Below are 15,393 nucleotides of genomic sequence, written 5' to 3' on the forward strand. Positions count from 1 at the left end.
TATTATATACTTATACTATACTACTTACTACTACTACTANATACTATAATAATAATAATAATATTATACTACTACACACACACACACACACACACACTATATATATATATATATATATATATATATATATATATATATATATACATATAAAAATATCATATTAACGAATAGTATGAATATTTTGAAACTTACTGTAATCATCAACGCTAATGGACCCCCATAAATAATGAGACAAAACCCAGCTATCATAAACCAAGTAAAAATGGTTCTAATTATCCAATTTCGCCAGCTGTAAGAACCACAACGAAAAATTCAAAAAATTCATATAGAATTACAATAAAATTATTGTACAAAAGAAGTAATATGAATATTTTACCGATCTGGAAGACCGGAGAGAACGGAACTTAAAATATGTGGAGTATGGTCAGTTCCTTGAGGTAAAGCCTTTGCTAACTCCTCTACCTCCAATTTCGCATCATCTTCGGATTCAACATCTTCTTTCTGAAAAAAATAAAAAACTATTAGTATAAATTTACTGAATGTAAAAACAATTTTTTATTTTATTAAAAATTTGATAAACAAATATTTATTTAAGTATTTTTGTCTGCAATCATATTTTTATTCATTTCATTCAGTACAAAATTTTCTATTGATTTCAAAAGCTTCCAAAAAATGTGAAAAATCAGAGTCATATTTTTTAACATCTCTATTATATTATTAAATAAAAAAAATATATAATAACGAGTGACAATTAGAGTTACACAACACGGTGAGTGATAGGCAAATATTTAATTTAAATATTAATTTAAATATTAATTTAATGTATTAATTTAATTTAAATTAATACATTATTAAAAAGATCATTTCGGCGCTATCTTCAGCGTATTTGTATAAAATATAGTATACAAACATCCAATTTTTAACAAGATAGAGGAGGGGGGAGATTGGACTTCGTCCTCCTTTATTTCGAAGAAATTTGAGAGTAAAATTTCGCTTGTGCTAAAAAAATTCAGATTGCAAACGGAGAATTAAGAATGGAAAAAAACAGGATCAAAGAACAGAACATGATCGTGTTACATGGAAATTAAATATTCGCGACAATTAAAATGCATCGAGGAAAACATGCGAGGGCACATTTTCTAATTAAAAAAACATCGGATAAACACAATCGCAGGATCAGGTACGAAGGAAGAACAAAGGAATGTGACTGCGATAAGCAGACATGTAAAAGGTTAAAGGTTTCTCTGATTTTTTTCATCCCCCGAAAGATGAGAGATCCTCTCCAATCTTGTGAGCCTCACGATTTAAAGCTCGACTTCGCTCTTTAACGGAGAAATCATTGCGCCGTTATATCTCCCGCTCCTTTTAACCCATGACAACCCGGATCTCTCGCTTCTCGACTGATCTACTCCAAAACAGTCTCCCCAATCCCCAACCCCCCTAAGAGGATTAATGAAAGTGCTGCGTGTTATGAATACATATCGCGAGCGCGTTTACGCACTTGAACTTGTTTTTTTAGCTGAACTCGCACAGTTCATTTCTACTCATTTTTTTCTGCATTGAAGAAAAAAAAAGAAAAGATAAAGCATATAAGAAGTTTTGCTATAATAAGGTCCATTTCTATCATATAGATTAACTTTAATTTACTCCTCGTCTTTTTTTAATTATTAAAACTAGAATATAAACTAGAAATAAATACAAAATATAAATTAAATCAAGATTCAAGTTAATCTACATTGGTAGAAATTTAGAAATAAAAGAACAATTTCATGTTGCATGGGATGCTTTCTATTTAGTGTCACAAGTCAACACAAGCATTGTTCTATCCATGATGTTAGTCTTTACACATCATAGTTCTGTCTTTGTTATTGAAATGAAATGCTAAGATAGATAAAAATGACAATTTGTGTCAACTTGTGTCACTTTTATCAACGTTTTTTTTATTAATGTAAATTGACTTTAATCTTTAATTTAATTTATTCCTTCTCTAATTCTTAGAACTAGAAAAAAATTAAAAGTAATTACATAAAGTTAATCTATATTAGAAACAGACAACGTTTATTTCTACCAATGTAGATTAACTTTAATCGGTTTAATTTACTTCTTATCCTTCTCTAATTCTTAGAACTAGAAAAAGCAATTAGATAAAAAGCAATTAAAGTTGAACCGAGATTAAAGTTAATCTGTATTGGTAGAGAATTAGAAGAGGATAAAAAGTAGTTGTTTAAACCAAGATAAAATTAATCTATATCGGTAGAAAAGGTATAAATGGAAAGCACTCACATCATATGACGCGTATACGTAAAGCGTCGCGATGCGCGGCGTCGGATAAGCGCGCGCGATGTATTGGTAGCTGTCAAATATGTCGCATCAACAAATAATTCGTTATGCGCCAACGGCGCAGATCGATAGTCGTCGATAGCATAAACATTGACGGAATACGGATGCATACCGGAGAATATCTTCCGGAAACCGCGGCATAATAGAAAAGAGAGCGAGTGAGCAAGAGAGAGGAAAAAAAGAGAAGAAATCTCTTGATTTTTTTTTACCTGATCGTCACTGACGTCTCGCGATGCCGCTGTCGACGATGTCGCGTCGCCGACGGTTCTCTTGCGCACCTCCGACATCGCTCCGCGATCGCCAAAGTGAAGTCCACGCGAACGCAACGGATACGTGAACTCTCGAGAAACGTTGATATATGTGAACACGCGCACGCGACCGCGTATTTACATATTTTAAGGAGTCAGACAAGTGCGGGAGCGGACGTGACAGGCACGCGTCGCATCACATCACGTCGCGTCGCGTCGCGTCGCACCTGTGCCGCTTGTGCGAAACGAACAGCGGATTACGAAGGGAATGTAGTGGATAAAAGATTCGTCACTCGTCGCGGCGTCGGGAAGGAAGGGAAATTGAGCTCGGGCGAGCTCGGGATACTTCGGTTAATCAATAATAATAATTGCAGTCATCGACGTACGAACGTACATAGATTTGTGTGTCATCGCAATGAAGTGTTTGAAATATGATCATATATGACACGTAAAAAGATCTTTTTTTTTAATCGATTAACGCCCATTTCCAGTGATGTTTAGATTAATTTTATTTGTCCTTATCGGAATCTGAGTTTACGGATTATTAGTTTTAATCTCAGTTCACTTTTTCCAATTCTTAGAAAAAATAGAAAATGATGACGAGTAAATTGATGAAAGTTATAATCTACATTGGTAGAAACGAGCATTATCAGATGTTTTGATTTATAATACATGATTTTTAGGACGCGATTTTTAGAACGTCTTGTAAATTTGTGATACAAATTTCGCGTCCTAAAAATCATGTATTATATCTGTATGTATGTATCTGTATTATGTCTTGTAAAGAAATAACATTTATATTTTATTTAATATTTATCAAACAATAGATGTAAGTAAATAACATGTTAAAAAAAAACAGATTTTAATTTAACATATGTATCAGCCTTAAATGTTTATTTGTGTTTATAATGTTCATTGTATATGGTTTCATGAATCTTCATTCACCATGATTCACCACTGCTGTCGTAAACAAATTCGCTAATACGTGACCTACATTTGAATTCCAAAGTCCGAAAATGAAGAAGCGTGACTAAATATTAAGCAAGACTGAAAATAAATTACGGGACACTCTTATTCATTGCTAAGAATAAGAGTAGAGACTGCTGTCGTCGCGTCATAGGTTAAGTTTAAGTGAAGAATTAAAAGGAACGAACGTGTTCCCTTCTTCACACGTTCAGGATGACATTACCCGGCATCGGGGTGTTTGGCACAGGCAGCATTGTCAGAATCATTATACCTTTCCTGAGAGAGAAGGGTTTCAGAATCGAGGCTATATGGGGTCGTACGCTGGCAGAGGTTTCGGAGGTAGCAAACGATCTCCAAATACCGTTTCACACAAGTCGCATAGACGATGTTCTTCTGAGGAAGGATGTGGATCTGATCTTCATAATGTGCTCGCCAAGCTTGCATTCCCAGATTGCTGTCAAAGCCCTAGGCATAGGAAAACACGTCGTATGTGATAAACCTGCAGGTCTAAGCCAAAGTGAGGCTTTGAAGATGGTACGGGCTGCACAGTATTATCCTTCGCTGATCAGCATAGTCAATCACAGCCTAAGATTTTTGCCAGCCTTTGTACACATGAAGAAGGTATTGGAAGATGGATATTTGAGTGGACCTGTAACAGTCATAGAAATCCGAGTACATATGGGCAGTTTATTGCATAATGGTAAACACAGAGAAATCAAATGCAAGATTTTTTACATACTTAAATTAATATATAAGAAATTATTTTATTTTAAATTTAATTACTTTGGCTAATGAAGATAAATATAACCTGTTGATGATATTCTGAGTTATTTCACTTTGATGAATTGTTTCATATTTATTATAATTTTAGGATGTCAACAATTGTCACAACTCAAAATGGATACTTTTTAAAAGATATGATAAAATAACAAAAATAACATTTGCCTGTGTTTCTAAGAATATATCTCTCTTTTTATTGATATTATTTGATTAGTATAATTTTTTAACAAATTAGTATAATTTTTTAAACAATTTTGTTAAAAAAAAACTTCTGAAAAACTTAATTTTTTGTGACTTCTTTTGAAGTAAAGGAATGATATAAAGGGATGATATAAAGATTATGTAGAAATTATTTTTTTTATTATAAAATATTTTCTTTTATATGTGTGTGTGTGTGCGTGTGCGTGTGCGTGTGTGTGTGTGTGTGTGTGTGTGTGTGTGTGTGTGTGTGTGTATAATGGAGAAATTCAAAAAATATAATTCTTATATTTTGTATAATTAATTAAAGAATTTGTATAAAATATTTGATTAGTATTTAAATTTAATTTGTTAATTATTTCAGGATATGATTGGTTGTGTGACGACACAATGGGTGGAGGAATCTTGGCATTGGTGGGCAGTCATGTTATAGATTTAATTTTTCATTTGATGGGTCAACGAGCTTCGAGAGTGCACGCTGTTGTGAGAACGTTTACCCAATCAACTAAGTATATTAATGGGATCAGGCATGTCACATCACCAGATTTCTGTAGCTTTCAAATGGAGTTAAGTGGTGGTACCTTGGTAACGGCTACTCTAAGCAATCATTTGCAAGGTCAGCTCTCCCAAGAGGTGCTGATATGTGGAGGTGGAAATCATCTGATTGTTCGAGGTGGAGATTTATATGGATGCCGTGGTGAACAAGAGGAAATCCTGTATCGTGATACGGATGACTTGCAAGGAATATCCTTACCAATTGTGGACTCCATACCCAGGCCTTATATCAAAGGACTTAGGAAGATGATTGCAGCGCTAAGAGAAGCCTTTCAATCTGTGGAGGACAAAAGAGGATGGATTAAAGAACCGGTGTTCTCCGCTTCTACATTCGAAGATGGCCTGTATGTGCAAGCGGTTATTGATGCACTGCGACAAAGTAACAAACAACGTGGATGGGCGAAAGTTAACATTCTGACAGAAGAGCCGGATCCGAATCCTTTGTTAAGCGCTGCTGTCAGAGCTACAGCCATCTCGATATAAGAGTCTGCTTTGCAAAAGCTTTTCATTGCTTATGAAAAACTTTGCTGTACTGCTATATATCCGATAGATATAAAAATTGTACTGATACGTTAATTGCGAGAAATAATATTTAAGGCAGCTATCATTAATTTTTATTTTTCTATCATTTAATTAGTTTGTGAGTACTTAGATAATCTTTTTGCACAGAAAAAACATTAATGTATAATTTAATTTATCTTTATTGTATATACATGTACCTATATATACCTATGTACGAAAATATTTATATTTATAAATACTGGTTGTGCTTAAAGAAATAAGTATATTGATTTCTAAATGTATAATGTACAAAGATGAAAAATTAAAGATGTTATAGAAAAATAAAAATTACATAGTGCAAAATATTTTAACTATAACATCTTTATGTTTTTATGCTGTATATGTCTGATTAGTAATAAATATTTGTATTTTAATCATCTAATCATAAATTCATTTATGTTTGATATTTATGTAAATTATCTGATGTCTGAAATGAGTTCCTTCTGTCTATATTTTCTTACTCCATGATTGTATCTATCGAACATTTCCCGCGTAGTTAGCGTGAATTCGAAGATGGCAGGTGACGGTGTTGTCGAAGATGAACCCATGGAAACTGATTATGAGATTTTACCGTCCACAAGCAATAGTAATGTGAAAATCAAGGAAAAATATGGCAAATTTGCAAATTTACCATGGTACGTTTTATTTCTGTAATGGAATGTTTTATTTCTTCGATTGCTGTATTATTCCTTGAGTTTAGGTTATCTTTTGTCTTTCTAGATCTTGCAATTTAATATAAAGTAACATATTTAAATCTGAATAGAGATGTTTGAAAAACATAATTAAACTCTAAAAGAATATTCTAATTCATTTTGAATTAGTATTTAGTTTATATGTTTGGACATTGAAAGCATAATAATAGATCTATTCTTTTTAGCTAAACTTCTTGCATGGTTTATCTTTTCTTTCTGTCTTTGAAGAAAAAAAGGAGATGAACTACAAGAAGTTCAGTTAAAAAAAAGAATAGATCTAATATTTTATAGATAGCAGTATTGATTAGTTGCCTTCCTTCAGCTGTTATACTGTGAATGATATAAACATAAGAACATATCAATTATAATATTAGTAATTTATAATATCAGTAGGTATATAAATATAACAACATTATTAATTATTTAAATATGAGAATGTTATTATTAATTGTTTTCATTTAGGATTGAAAAATATCGGCCTCAAATCTTTTCCGATATTGTTGGCAATGAGGATACTGTATCAAGATTATCTGTTTTTGCTCAGCATGGAAATACTCCAAATATTATCATCGCCGGCCCACCTGGAGTGGGTAAAACTACCACGATTTTATGTTTGGCTCGTACTTTATTGGGACCAGCATTCAAAGAAGCTGTACTTGAACTAAATGCTTCGAATGAGAGAGGAATAGATGTAGTTAGAAATAAAATAAAAATGTTTGCTCAGAAAAAGGTAAAGATATTGTGTAAGATATTTTTTTTAATTTAGTAATTTTTAATATGATTGTTTTGAACTTGCAGGTGAATCTTCCAAAAGGAAAGCATAAAATCATTATTTTAGATGAGGCTGACAGTATGACTGATGGTGCGCAACAAGCGTTACGTCGAACAATGGAAATTTACAGCCACACAACTAGATTTGCTCTAGCGTGCAACAATACAGAAGAGATTATTGAACCTATACAATCAAGATGTGCTATGTTAAGATATGGAAAGTTAACGGATGCTGAAGTCTTAGCCAAAGTTCTTGAAGTTTGCGAAAAAGAAAATGTAATTAAAATAATACAAACGGAAACTAATCTTCTCTTCTAACTTGACTTACAAAATTACTTATATCTTACTGTTTTGCAGGTTTCTTATACAGATGATGGCATGGAAGCAATAATATTTACAGCTCAAGGTGATATGAGGCAAGCTCTAAATAATCTGCAATCTACATATAATGGATTTAATCATGTAAATGCAGAAAATGTATTTAAAGTCTGTGATGAACCTCATCCTTTGATTGTCAAAGATATGTTAGATGATTGCATAAAGGGAGATGTTTCTAAAGCATGCTCGGTAAAATATAAGTGTTTAAAGATAGTAATATATGTGCTTATTCAGATATACATATATTATATCAGATCTATCTATCTACAAGTTATATTTATTATATAGGTAATGGATCATTTCTGGAAAATGGGTTATTCTGCGGAAGACATAGTTAGTAACGTATTTAAAGTTTGTAAAAATCATACTATGGATGAGAGATTAAAATTGAAATTTGTTAAGGTAAAAATTGCATGCTACAGCTTTAATTTATGTTGATGTACAATATTATATTAATTTTTATATACTTTTTATAAATATTTTTAATATTTGCAGGAAATTGGAATAACACATATGGGAGTAGTAGAAGGTATTAACAGTTTATTACAGTTACATGCTCTAGTGGCAAGACTTTGCCGCGCATGTACGTCGAAATAATTATGTAAAATGATTCTACCTCATTACCCTTTAATAAATATATTTTCTATATTTTTTTTCTGTGTATTTTTTAAATTTATGAATTCTCTTTTAATATTCTGTCGGGTTTGAAAAAACCTCGACAAAATTATTTTTCTAGAAAATCTGTTTATTTGCGATATCAAAGTATAAACGCACGATACAGCTCGTAAATCTAAATAGTGTTGTATATGTTCAATATGTTAATGCGCAATTCGTTAAAAGTGACAAGACTAGCAAATTTAAAAAAGAAAATTTATTTCTACGCAATATTGATTAATTTTTGCCTTTATAACATAATGCTATGTTACCAGGCGAGTATTTTTCAATACATATTGTGAAATATATTGTACTCAAAATTTTTTCTCTTATGATTATTTCAAGCATAAATCATTATAATAACTTTATACATTTATACACTTAATTATGTAGTAAAAATTATATTAAAAATTTAATTAACAAATAACATTAATTAATTTTATGAAATTGCAATATATATGTATATATATATATATATATATATATATTGCAATTTCGTAAAATTAATGTTATTTGTTATATATATAGTTTATGTATCATTTTTACACGTAGAATTGCATTAGCAAATATTCCATGTCTTTTTTATTACAAATGTGTTTAATTACAAAACCAGGTAATAAATTATTAAATAATCACAACAGATTTATGCATTTATTGTCCGATTTGCAAATATATACATGCGTTCATGATCCTCTGTTAAGGAAAATAATATGTAATATAATGAATCACGCAAAGGATTTTTTTATATTGGAAATTAAACAGAAGACGATACGCGATAATTGAAATACGTACCATACTCTTTATTTCTATTTGTTTTTCTCGATCTTTGATTTTGACAAAATTTACCTTATGTAAGCTACTTTTGTAAGAGATTGTGAAAGCAAATAATCTGCCACATAACCATTGATCATATATATAAAAAATGTACAATCAGCGACAGGAAGCTGGAAGACCGCAATTATATGTTACAATTTAATAATTTATATTTTTTTCATTATAAAGAGATAAACAAATGTACTAACAGAAAATATTGATTGGCTGTTTATTACTTTAATTAAAAAGAAATATTGTAAATGTTAATTTCAAGGACTTCCATCTAGTAAAAACTGAAAATCAAAAAACACAATCTCTTAAAAGACCTTGAAAAAATGTTGTTTTTTATCACTTAATAGAATCTTTTAGAAATGAAAATGAGAATATATACATTTAAAGTATAAAGTATTATATTAGAGATCTCCGATTTTTTTGTATTTATCTTCATTCAAAGTTATGTTTTATCCGATAATTTATGCAATTTATCAGTCTTATGTTTTTATCTCGAGCGAGATAAATATCTCGTTTTAGGAAATGAGCGTGTAAGATTTTATAAAAAGAGACAAACTAAGATAAACTTCGTTATAAACATTGATCTTAAATTCTATCCTTGCGACATAATTTTATCCTTGCGCTCTTAATATGATATATCATAATTATTATACTAAAAATATATTTTATATTATATACGTAGAACTAATCAATGTAGAATGCGTTAGTCATTGAATTGATAAAGCAGGAGCATAGATTAAATTCTATCTTTAACGCATTGTCAGTTTGTAACGTAATCAATTCCAAATTGAACGTCTTAAGAAGCTATTAGATAAAACTTTCATACATCGTTTCTCTATTTATCAATAATATCAACATTGCTTTCGTTCTTTTTTTCGCAATTTGCTATAATGTCAACGCTATGCTTTCAAAATTTCTAGTTATCTCAGAAACTGTTTCTGTTTATTCTTTCTGTTTTTTTCTTTCTTCCATTCTCTCATCCGAGAAACATTCGTAAATTCCCAAGAGGTTCAACACCATTTCTCCATTGGCACAGACGTTAAGTGCGCTCTTGGCTTAGGAGAGGGCCATCGCAGGGCGCTTTGACATGATTCTGCCCTGGAGGGCGTCCTTGGGGGTGGCTGCGGTGGACCGTGAGACTCTTGGGAATTCACGTTCCCGTTCCCGTTTATCTCAGGTCGCGATGCAGTCTTTTCTATAGGTGGATCACCTCGGTGGTTTCTCTTCGTCGGCTTTCGCGCTATATCATGCTGTGACGCGGCTGGCGGTGCGCTTTCTACGGACTGAAGACTTGCTGCGCGATGCAGGGAGAGCCGCAGTGGTTTTTTCGGTGGCGCTGGACGAGTCTTCGCCTCTTGGGAACTGTATACCGCTGATATTTCTGAATTTTCCGACGTGCGAGACTGCGAATCCTAAATACGGAATAAGAGGAGTATACCGTATTAGAGTTTGGTGAAGTAGGTAAGTATATAGTATACTTTGTAAAAAAATATTAAACATTATTTATTGTTATTAAGTATAAAGTATAATATATATTGTAAAATATTTTTTGGTTAATTTGTTTTTGTCTACTCATTATAAAATAATAGCTATTTAGTTTTAGCAATTTCCCATTTGTATACTGCGTCATTATGTAAGCGATATAAATACCTGCAAACGATAATAAGTAGGTTCGGAATCAAACTCCAGGGATTGTAATTGCGAGCTACTCTTGCGATTTTTGTGCAAATGTTCCATGGCAGACTCAACACGCGGCGATCTTCGACGCTGTATCTGCATCGGTGACTGTTTACAATCAAGACTGGCTGTCGATCTGGCCAACTGAAGTCCTTGATGTTTTTGTCGATTTCGAGACTTGTGATGACCGTTCGCCACCCCATCGGACGAAAAGTCGAGCTCGCGCTGGTTCCTCGAATCCGTCAGGCGAATCCTGGATTGATCGCTGTGTCTACTTCGGACGGTCGGCAGGCTCTGCCGCAGTTCCGTGCAGCTTCTCACATTGAGACCAGGTAGATTCGCCACAAGTGCTGTCACTTGAGGCCCCTTCTGAAAAACCTATGACATAAATTGGACAAAATTGAATTTCCAAATCAACATCAATTTCAATCGATTGTGAAAACCTAATTAAATAAAAATCCAATAGCACAATCAATCATTTCTTTCAATTATATTCTTTGCTTCGTTTAAGTGTGATCTTCTTACATTAGTAAGAACATTCTTAATGAGAAGAGATCTTCATTATCAAAAATTTAAATATATAAATATATTTTACGTAAATGATAAAACATACATAAATTTTTACTCAAGATATCAACTATTTTAATATTGCTAAAAGAAATTTTCATCAAAACATCAACTATCTTATAATTAGTATTATTGCTTATTATGATGCAGTAAATACAATATATGCTTGATATTATTTATTTATATTCTTCTATGCGGTTTTTATGAAGTTGCTTTCTTTTGATATAAATTTTTTTAAATAACCATTTATAAATAAATATATTTATGTAATAGAATTAGAATTTTGGAATTGATCGAAACGCGACTGAACGAATTTTCGTCTATCAACTCAGATGCTTCTCTGAAAAAGAAGATATGTTGATTTATCTCGATCCCGAATGTGCCAGCGTTACCTGCACATGTTCCTGACGACTTGGCGATGGATCTTCAGTGGGGACTTCGGTTCTGCTCGGCGCCAAAAGATCTCTGACCTGTTCCTCGAGGTACCCGATTCTATGCGTTAGCCTGAGATTATCAGAGCGTAAAGTACGCAATGCTGCAAGGGATTCTCCCTTTCGAAGAACCACTATCTGTGCGGCGTCAGGCGCGACGGCCAGAAGACGTGCCAGATCGCTCCTGCCTGCTCCTACTACGAGTTTTCCGTTCACTTCTAAGATCCTAAAAGAAATGTTGACCAATAAGTTGTGCAAGACTGCGCACATATTTTATTTAAATCTCGGACTTATATTATCTATAATTCAGAATCTAAGAATCTAACAATAAGATTTTATTTATTTAATGTGTCGCAAAAAAATTTAAAGTACACGTATACTGCTAAATATGAAAATATATATTATATTTAAATATAATATAATGTATATAATATTAAATGTATGTATATAATATTAAAATATATTATTATACATAAATTAAAATATGACATAAAGTTATAACTTTATCTATAGATTAAATTACGTTCTAAATTCCATTGTGAACTGTTTAAACGACCTATAATTCATTTTAGAAACAGAATTTTATTTGTAATTTTTTATATGTAGTACAGAAAACATTTGAATTAAATTTATTTAGGATACACATTAATGTAACATACACATAATTTTATACTAAAGTTTAACTCATTGGGCTAACAATTACTATGAAATCTGATACTTTACATTCTAGGTAATTAAATTATAAAACGAAATTATGCACGGGACTAGAATTTAATGACGCATACCAAATAGGAATGTGTGGGAACTGGAAAAAGATTATGCCCGCAAAGTGAAATACGCATGTTATCTTCAGTTATTCCATAAGAAGTAAGATTTGAGTAAAATCTTAAAAATTAACTTTGATATTAAAAGAATCCTATTTTTCATTTTTATAAGAGCTTAATTTTATGTAGAAGAGAGTTAATTCTTGTTATTAATCGTCAGAATATTTAACATAAAAAAATTAGCAGACAATAAAAAAAATATTTTAAAAAGAAGGATCGAATTATTGCTGAAATCGAATATTTGCTGAAGAAAAATCGACGTTGAGGAATATATTTAAAAAATTTGTCCAATAATTTCAAATAAAAAATCTATATGCTAATAATATTAATTTGTACATTCCATCGAATTGATCTTATATTATATTATGTAATTAAATATGGTTCAGAATATGTGTACAAGCACTCGAATATACGCCTCTTAAATCAAACGCTTTGAACCGAAAAGTTCAACGCTCATTAATTTACGCGATTTTTGAACGACCGATGTAGGCAGGTAACGCCAGAAATACGTCGTATTCTGCCGATCGTACAATGAATTCCCTGAGCGGGTATACTGGTGGAAAATAGTAGAAGTAGAAGGTGGGGTCATGTGAAGTCGCTAGTGCAATTAACGGGAGCACACGGCGAACTTCCGGTGCCGCTTCACGCTACAGCGATCCGTTGGGAACCGAATGTCAAGATTGCCGCATTGTTCTTCCCCGATAGCCACGCTATGTAGTACTACCATACCGTCATACACAAACACTATGATTTCCCGACACTCTTCCTTCACCCGTTCCGTAACTAACAGGGCTGTGTGCTCGAATTAATAGATTTCCCTGAATTTCGATTTTTTCAACTCTCTCAACATTCTTTGAAGTGGAATCTAATTTTATAGAATGAAAATTGAGTCAGTCTTGAAAAAGAGTAACTCAATTTTTAATTGAGCTTCAAATGTTCAGATTTTATTCTTCAAAATGACAATTCATTCTAAAAGTTTTAGAGAATAGGTAATTTTCTCTCTAAAATTTTTTAAAGTAAATCTCATTCTATAAAGAACGAACTCTCACTCTTAAAAATTGAATCATTTTTTTTCAAGACTGACTCGATTTTCACTCTTTAGAGTGAGATTTCATTCCAAAGAATTTAGAGGGTTCCTTTTAGAATACTCGAATTCGAACGATAATTTCTATGAAAAATATCAACGTGGCAAGATTGACACAAATTGTTTCCCGTTTGCTAATTTGAAAACTTTTGAATCACGAAAATGTTATGCAGCTTCATGAAGCGACGTATTGTTCCAAAGCGTAAACTAGAAGAACGGCGTAATTGTCAGAAATAGGCAGAAATAGGACTTTTTCCTCTCTTGTTAGATGATTAAAGAACGCGCGAAATGGAACGGTTTATCCAGCTCTCGCAGTTCCGTGCACGATTCTCTCTCTCCTTTCACAGAAATATAGTGGAGTATCTTTATCCGCGTTGCTGTAACATTTCCGAGAGCAGTAAAACAAAACAGTCGACTTACAGCTCGATTTACAGTTCCGCGCACGGAGTTTCATTGATGCTATCAATATATTTGACTTTATAAGCCTTAAACTTCGAAAGTTAATACATCTTGAGCTGTTTCCAACAAAGAACGTGTTTAAATTTTCCAAAAAAAACTGAACGTTTCTCTTTGTAGTTTTTAGAATGCTAACATTTGATTTATTTTTATGTTTTGAAATTCAAATTTTATTTACTTCATATTTGCCTTTATTATATATATATAATTTGTTGAAGAATATTCTAAAATACATATATCTTTGAAATATATATATATATATATATATCATTGTTTTTTTGGAAAATAAAATGGTTAATATATATCTATTTAATAGTTTATTTTAATTATTAATCGAAAGAAAAAATAAGCAGAGTGAAAAATTATAATATTATTATGCAATTTAACCTTACATAATGAAAATACAAGATGCTAAAATACTTGAATAAACTTTACAAATATATTCCTTAATCAACATTGAGTTTTTCTCAGAGAAAATTCGATTAAACATCTTTTTCTATTTATTATTTTTAATTCTCGACATTAAATAACTTACCATCAACGATAAGAATTAAATTCCATTAAAGTATTATAAGATCTACTGAAGATTCTAAATGTAAAATAAAGTCTTTTTAAAATTAAAACTTTTTTCGAAATTTTGAATTTAAATCTCTTTTGAAATTCAGTGGATTTATCAGGCAAAGGATAAAAAATTTGGATTAAAACATCTGAAATATATAATCGCTTTTATATTTGTCAAAGAATATATTTCTAAAATTTTAGCTCGAGATTGCAAATCTATCATTAAATTTTTCGATATGCGAACAGAATAAAAGAAATAAATAAACGTAGAAAAGATCGTTACGTGAGGTGAATAAATGAAATTTACGAATTTCATGTCAGAACGCTATCACTATCCATCCAGACTATCGACGAGACGCAATCAGGTGCAGCTGCACGATGTTTATTCGATGACTCGCGAATTCCGAACATGTTGCAGTGCACGACAATACGAACCTGTCTCCCTTACAAAGACCGGAATCCTCCACGGCCCAATCGACGTAGAGACCGATTGCATCGTCCCTAGGGCCGGCTCCAAAACGGGGACTTTTCGGATCCGCGCTGACTTCTACTGCATGAATCGTGACTTGCGTCGAACAAGAAATGCAACTGCAAGCAAGACGAATTTAAAAATTGATCAAAAAACATGACAAACAATGGTCAGTAAAATTTCTTTCAGTGAGATCCAAAAGAAAATAAATAAAATGTTAAGACAAGAAAATTGTTATAAAAAAAATGGAAAATTCTACTAAATTCTTAGTAAAAAGTTCAATTTTTAATTGAGTAAAAAACTTACATTCTCACTATATTTGTATATATATATATATATATATATATATATATATA

General features: G+C 31.7%; 4 protein-coding genes across 4 annotated transcripts in view; 2 read left to right on the forward strand and 2 right to left on the reverse strand.

Moving 5' to 3' along the window:
• The window catches only part of LOC105618237 (phosphatidate cytidylyltransferase, photoreceptor-specific), a 5,374-nt gene extending 2,747 nt beyond the window's left edge, over window positions 1-2,627 (reverse strand). The window contains exons 1-3 of the mRNA XM_012199778.1: window positions 2,550-2,627; window positions 377-501; window positions 193-289 (exon numbers count right to left, since the gene is read on the reverse strand). Of these exons, the coding sequence (XP_012055168.1) occupies window positions 193-289; window positions 377-501; window positions 2,550-2,627 (300 nt within the window). The remainder of the gene's footprint in view (window positions 1-192; window positions 290-376; window positions 502-2,549) is intronic.
• A 1,140-nt stretch (window positions 2,628-3,767) lies between these two features.
• On the forward strand, window positions 3,768-5,570 carry LOC105618238 (glucose-fructose oxidoreductase domain-containing protein 1). The gene is made up of 2 exons (XM_012199779.1): window positions 3,768-4,254; window positions 4,897-5,570. Exons 1-2 carry the CDS (start codon window positions 3,768-3,770, stop codon window positions 5,568-5,570), a joined length of 1,161 nt encoding a protein of 386 aa, XP_012055169.1.
• A 591-nt stretch (window positions 5,571-6,161) lies between these two features.
• LOC105618239 (replication factor C subunit 2) lies at window positions 6,162-8,086 on the forward strand. The gene is made up of 6 exons (XM_012199780.1): window positions 6,162-6,283; window positions 6,803-7,070; window positions 7,139-7,387; window positions 7,469-7,678; window positions 7,778-7,891; window positions 7,985-8,086. The coding sequence occupies exons 1-6, from the start codon at window positions 6,162-6,164 to the stop codon at window positions 8,084-8,086; spliced, it is 1,065 nt and encodes a 354-aa protein (XP_012055170.1).
• Window positions 8,087-9,978: 1,892 nt separating this feature from the next.
• The window catches only part of LOC105618240, a 45,076-nt gene continuing 39,661 nt past the window's right edge, over window positions 9,979-15,393 (reverse strand). The window contains exons 7-10 of the mRNA XM_012199782.1: window positions 15,004-15,156; window positions 11,605-11,869; window positions 10,619-11,023; window positions 9,979-10,380 (exon numbers count right to left, since the gene is read on the reverse strand). Coding sequence (XP_012055172.1) covers window positions 9,979-10,380; window positions 10,619-11,023; window positions 11,605-11,869; window positions 15,004-15,156 — 1,225 coding nt within the window. The remainder of the gene's footprint in view (window positions 10,381-10,618; window positions 11,024-11,604; window positions 11,870-15,003; window positions 15,157-15,393) is intronic.

This window comes from Atta cephalotes (assembly GCF_000143395.1).
Source record: "Atta cephalotes unplaced genomic scaffold scaffold00016, whole genome shotgun sequence".
NCBI lineage: Eukaryota > Metazoa > Arthropoda > Insecta > Hymenoptera > Formicidae > Atta > Atta cephalotes.

Coding starts and splice junctions, on each gene's coding strand:
- LOC105618239 (XM_012199780.1), top strand. CDS start 6,162: ATGGCAGGTGACGGTGTTGTCGAAGATGAACCCATGGAAACTGATTAT. Junction 7,388..7,468: donor AAGTTTGCGAAAAAGAAAAT/GTAATTAAAATA, acceptor ACTGTTTTGCAG/GTTTCTTATACAGATGATGG. Junction 7,892..7,984: donor TAAAATTGAAATTTGTTAAG/GTAAAAATTGCA, acceptor TAATATTTGCAG/GAAATTGGAATAACACATAT.
- LOC105618238 (XM_012199779.1), top strand. CDS start 3,768: ATGACATTACCCGGCATCGGGGTGTTTGGCACAGGCAGCATTGTCAGA. Junction 4,255..4,896: donor GGGCAGTTTATTGCATAATG/GTAAACACAGAG, acceptor TAATTATTTCAG/GATATGATTGGTTGTGTGAC.